Below are 6,203 nucleotides of genomic sequence, written 5' to 3' on the forward strand. Positions count from 1 at the left end.
ATTTCTTAAGTGAAAAAATGCTGTCCTACTAATCTGATTAACATGTTATTTAAAATTCAGGTCAGAGTCAATAGATACCCCTAAATTCTTTACCTCCATCTTGACTTTTAATCCTAATGCATCAAGTTTATTTCTAATAACCTCGTTACAGTATATTCAGTTTTGCCAATCACTAAAATTTCTGTTTTCTCCTTATTTAGTCTGAGAAAATGACTACTCATCCATTCAGAAACACAAGTAAGACATTGTGTCAGTGAATCAAGAGAGTCCGGGTCATTAGGCGCTATTGATAAATACAGTTGTGTGTCATCAGCATAGCTGTGGTAGCTCACGTTATGCCCCGAGATAATCTGGCCTAATGTAAGCATGTAAATCGAAAAGAGCAGCAAAACCCATGGAAATCCAGGAGAAAAACCTTATCCATTCTGCAGGAAACCTGTGCTTTGGGAGAAGATTTGTTTTCCTGCAAGACAAGGAGCTGAAGCATAAAGCAAAAACTACATAGGAATGGCTTAAAAATAACAATGAGTCAGAGTTCAGTGCCCATATTTATCAGGCGTCTCAGAATTCCACATAGGAATATAAATTAAAAGTAAAAAGGTCTGTGTTGATTACTTAAATTTCACACCATTTTAGATGGGTAACACAGCTACTTATAATAATAATATTCAAAGAGACATAATTATGCTCAAGTTAAACGTTTATACCACTTTCATGAAATACTCTAGCGTCATGTGTTGAACCAGGCCAGTTCATAACAACATTAAGGATAATGCTGTAATGAGCACCAACATGGAAAAACTAAGACACACTTTAAGAGAGTTAAGCCTGATAACGGATGTGTTTATTTAGCAGTAAGTTATTCACAGCCATACTTCCAGAAGAATCACCTTCCTGCTGTTTAGATCACAGGAACGCCTCATAAAATAAATGTTACTGAAACTAGGCACGGCTATTCTTGCACTGTTTCTGAAGTCAAATTCACATTTCCGGTGTTCCCAATCATCTTCCAGAGTCACATGCCTTGTCTTTCCCCATGATCTTCCTTATCTTCTGCAAAGCTCTATTTAAAGCCCTGGGAGTCTCCGCCTGCCTTCTTGATGCTTCCCGGGTTTGTAAAGTGTAATGTGAATATTCCACAGGTTCGTGGAATTTAAAGCTTGGTGTACCCGTGTGATATTTTGCTGTCAATCACCCATTCAGCCCTGCCTGTCTTCAAGGTAATATGCTGGCCAATGCAGCACAGTTTGCGTTCATGACTACCTGTGTGTTGGTACTTTGATATCACTTGTGATTGACAAATGCTTGAGGCAATAGTGTTTATGTGTGTGCATCAATCACACCAGCAACTCTAAAATTAACAAGGATTTGATGTATTCATCTTGCTTTAGCATTATCTTACATGGAGTGGTGGGGAAATGTAAAAATCTGCCTATAACTTCAAGCGTTTTAGGGACATTTAAAGTTTGCTTTAAAATTTGAAAAATGGTTGGTTGTAACATACCCAAATCATCACTATTTCAAAAGTGTATTTCTCCAGTTTAATTTCGTTTGACAGCACGTAGCTTATTTGCATAGATGGAGCAATCATATGACATACAAGATTTGTAAATAATATTCTTCCATCTCTGTCAATTCAGTACTTTTTTTGGATTCATTGCTGTCTAGTGTTTCTAATCCAATCCATCTTTCCCAAAATGTGCATATCAATCTCTGCCTGAACACAATCCTATAGCAGCTCCTAATGAGTTAGTACAGCTTACAAATTATCCTAAATCCTCATGAAATTAATAGTAGTTTTCCTAAAAGAAAAAATATATAAAACTCCTAAGAGAAGGACAAAATTTGTTTCACTTAGTACCGTTTCCTTATGCTGTGACATTTGATAAATACAGACCAAGATTTCAGTCCAAATGAGAATTTGTAGCTGGACTTGAAAAAGGCTCTTCACTCACAATCTCCATGCAGCCTCACAGAGTTTGATTCGTTTTGTAACAAAAAGACCTATGCGCACAGGATCAAGGCCGTAATGGCCTTCAGTGCTGAATCTACTAAATACTCACTTGAAGAGAGTGAATCCTTAGGGGAGAAGTATTTTGTGTTTTATGTTTGTAATTTAATTTACATTGTTTTTCAGACATTTATTTTCACTTTGACATTAAAGAGTATTTTTTCTGTTTGTCAGTGTCAAAGAAGCTAAATTAAGTCCACTGTGATACAATGTTGTATCAAAAGAAGATGTGAAAACCTCCATGGGGTAAATACTTTTTAATAGACAATGTATATAACATTTTCTCACATAGGTTGCTAAATGCTTTTACAGTGTATGGCTCGAACAATACAATTTGCTTACAAATTTCCCTTTTTGTAATATTTCATAATTTTAGGACAGGGATTGAGGGGGGGTGGCAGTATGAGGGAGCAGTCACCATATCCACTGCAGCTCTCTCAACACATCAGTCTACTTTGTATTGTACTGTAGTTCCTTTGTGGTGTAATGCCGTATATGAGGAACTGGTGCTGCCTGAAGTTACATCATTGCTGTGAGCAAGTTGGAGCTGTCAAGACTCAAGATGAATGTCTCTGAGAATGCTAGCTCTGATGAGTATGATTTCTGGCATATTGAAAAGACGGTGCCGTGTGTCATATTGGGGTTATCCTTTCTTATTGGAGTCCCTGGAAACCTGCTGGTTATCTACATAATCCTCCGACATGTGAAGCAGCGCTCTCACACAGTGGTGCTTATTCTGAATTTGGCTTTTTCAGACCTAATGGCCCTGATCACCCTGCCTGTCTGGATCTATGCCTTTGCAGACTCCTGGGTCTTTGGAGAGGCGTTTTGTAAGTTCCTAGTTTACATCGTCTACAGCAACATGTATGCCAGCATCTTCCTTATCACAGCTATGAGCATTGAACGTTTTGTGGCAGTGATGTACCCATTTTCTCTACAAAATTGGAAGAGAAAGGATGCTTTACTGAAGGTGGTGGTTATTATTTGGATTTTGGCATTTTTGTTTAGTATTCCAGTCATCCCAGCCCATGGCCTTGGAGAAGAATATGACAGCCTCCAATGCAATGTCCGGAACTATACATCAGATGAACAGGAGATTGTGTGCCTGGTGTTGGAGACATTGGTTGGATTCATCATTCCTTTCAGCATCCTCTCCATCTGCTATGCTTGTGTGGGAAAGCGAATCCGGCAAATGAGTTTCAAAACAAAGCAGAGGTCAACTACTCTCATCGCCTGTGTGGTCATTGCTTTTGCTGTTTGCTGGATCCCCAACCATGTTTTTAACCTAATTACAGTGTCATCCCTAATGATTAAGAACTCATCTATGGAAACGTCAGAAGCACTCAAAAGTGTTGAAGAAAAAGGGGTCTTCATTTCAGGAGCCCTGGCTTTTATAAGCAGTTGTGTCAACCCAATACTCTATGTGTTTATTGCTCGACGGTTCCGTAAAACTCTGAGAGAAACTGGACTAAGGAAACTTTTTACTCAGATTTCCATTTCAACTACAAATGAGGCAACAAAGGAGATGTCATTTATATCACGGAAAGCAAGCTCCACTCAGAACCACACCAGTTTTTCCAACGCCTCAGACCCTAACCTGTGACCAAAATGCTGTTATGATATGCTTTATCAAAGTGGACCAGCAGTCAGTTTGAGAGGCTCATTAGATGTCAATGTACAGTTTTTGGTGTGCATTGTAGAGGAAGTGAACAATTTTAAATTCAAACTAAGTTTTCTGCTTGATAAATGAAAAAAGGTATGAAATATTAAGGAATACTGTAAATATGCCATTGGCAGTGAAACAGGAAAATTGTCTGAATTAATACATGAAGAAAACTATCATTACATTAGTCTAATCATAGTATTTTCAGTAGTTTTCCAAAATAATTTCATGCTGTCATTGTTTCAGATACCTTTTACATTTTATAATTTTGTTTAAATAAATACAATGTACTTAAGGAGCAGTTGGGATCTTTGGATGCAAAGTAGTTTCTTAAATTTTCATTATGTAATAACTAAAACTCTCTTATAATCGTTTTGTCTACATTCATGACTTTTCATTTATATATGGTTTGTTTATCATATTATATACAATACACATAAAATAATCCAGTATGCTGGTTCAGTGTTAGCATTGTTGCCTTATAGCTGTAGTCATGCTGGTTAGATTCCTGACCTGTTGCTGTCTGTGTGTAGGTTTCAGGATTTGTCTTTGTTTAATGTTACTTTCTTTTCCTTTTGCCCCCTACTTTCCTAAACTTTTACATTTGAGATTAACTGGTGTTTCTAAATGTATGTGTGAATGTGAGTGATATACCATATGGTGGACTGATATCACATTCTAGACATGTTCCTGCCTTCTGCCTGATACTGCTGGGATAGGCTGCAGATCTCCAAAGCTCATGCACGTTAATCATTGTATTTGTTTACGTGTAATCAGCCTTATATTGTGTGTATGTGATATTATGTAAATCTTGTGATGCTAAATCCAGTAAAAGAAGTAATGCAAGTGTTCTGTGGAATTTTCTCTCTGCCGCTGGCCTGTACCATTTTAGTAGAGTAATTTGAAATACTGTCTATGGGCTGGGGAATCCTCCATGAGAATGTGAGACTGATGCTGGCAAATCACTAAATATAGAAAGTCTTAACTTGATGTTGTCTGCTTATGTCTGGTGCTGGTGACAGTGAAGTCTGAGTTTAGTCTTTTAAATCTCTGTGCACGTATGCAATGTCTTTTTGCCTAGTTAGGTCCATGGGGTTCATTGTATTTAAATGAATGGAGCTAAAATGGACAGAAGAAAATGTAGCTAAAGAACATAAAAATTTCAGATTTGGATTGGAAAGTTCTTAAATTTTGGGAGAAATGTCATTATCTACTATCAGTGACTAGTACAGAGGGTGGAGACTTATGAGAGGGGAAGTGGCAGGCAAAAGGCATTACTTATCTTGTATATTTGTGTTTCTGACACTTAGCTAGTTTAGGTGGGCATTGGCAGTTTTGTTAAATACACATACAATGCATTCACACTCAGGTCATGTTATACAGCACAACAAACTATAAAGTGCAAAATTTCATGAATAAAGTTCTGTATATGCATTTATAGTCACTCATTTTGTGTACAGTAAGTGAATATTTTAAAAATATGGTAGGATTTTCCATCATTACTCCATATTTTAATTAACTACAATTTGTTGATAATGTAGTGGTAGTCCTGTTGCTTTGCAGTAAAAGGAGACCGAGGTTTGCATCCCTGGTGTTTCCTGCATGGATTTTGCATGTTCCTTCTGTGTCCACATGGATTTTCTCGAGGTTATCAGCTTTCCTTCCACAGTCCAAACACATGCAGGATAGGTGGAGTTGCTAAATTACCCCTGATATGTTTTCCCTTGCATCCAATGATTGCTGGGATAGATTGAAGTTGGTTCGGGACCCTGTCCTAGATAAGCAGGTTCAGAAAACAATGGATGGATGTAAATAATTTGCCTAGTCTCACTAAATAAATGTATGGCTATAATTAAAAATGCTTTTGATGAAAAAAATGAGTTCACATTCAGAAAGAACCTCTGTCAAAATGTATATAAAAACAGATGGATATGCTCATGCAGTCAGAAGTATAGATACTGTAGATAGATGTGAAAGAAACTATATAATAGATAGATAGATATAGACTGAGTGACCACTAGGGGCATTCATTAAACAAAATATAAAGCCATTGAATATATTGCTGCTGGTATGCTCGTTTTTAGAATGCAGCTCACTCTATTGCTAGAGTTCAGCACTCTTTTCTCAGTTAACAAAACAGTAACCATTTCATAAAAAAAATGTGAAGTAAGCAAAGATCCAATATTGTAATATGTGTTCCCAGAGCAAGGTGATTTTCTTTTAGAAATAATAAATTGCCTGGGGCAGCCTCTCACAAAGGCCTCTTACTCTTTTAGTGGCAATAAGTGGAATTCTCCTCTTCCTTCTCCTCCTCTCAAGCTCCATTTAATATTTACCTGAGTTCATGTAACTGGAAAAAGGAGTCTTTTTTTCCCAGTTTCTCTGACCTTCTTGGGTTGTCCAGCACATAAGAACATTTGGTGGTCCCTCTTGGGTGCATCCCTCATAACACCTTTTTAATCCTTTCCTGTGTTTACACCCATTGCACACCTTCTCTCTTAATTGCTCTATCCAATATTTCTTCAATTT

The 6,203-nt window shown here is 37.2% G+C and overlaps 1 protein-coding gene across 1 annotated transcript; it reads left to right on the forward strand.

Annotated features, from left to right (window-relative positions):
• Nucleotides 1–2,502: 2,502 nt before the first annotated feature.
• Nucleotides 2,503–4,522, forward strand: si:dkey-148a17.6 (uncharacterized protein LOC108190685 homolog). Its single transcript, XM_039762939.1, has one exon. The coding sequence runs from the start codon at nt 2,574–2,576 to the stop codon at nt 3,612–3,614; it is 1,041 nt and encodes a 346-aa protein (XP_039618873.1). The 5' UTR covers nt 2,503–2,573; the 3' UTR covers nt 3,615–4,522.
• The last annotated feature ends 1,681 nt before the right edge of the window (nt 4,523–6,203 follow it).

This window comes from Polypterus senegalus, chromosome 9, assembly GCF_016835505.1.
Source record: "Polypterus senegalus isolate Bchr_013 chromosome 9, ASM1683550v1, whole genome shotgun sequence".
Lineage (NCBI taxonomy): Eukaryota > Metazoa > Chordata > Cladistia > Polypteriformes > Polypteridae > Polypterus > Polypterus senegalus.

Coding starts and splice junctions, on each gene's coding strand:
- si:dkey-148a17.6 (XM_039762939.1), top strand. CDS start 2,574: ATGAATGTCTCTGAGAATGCTAGCTCTGATGAGTATGATTTCTGGCAT.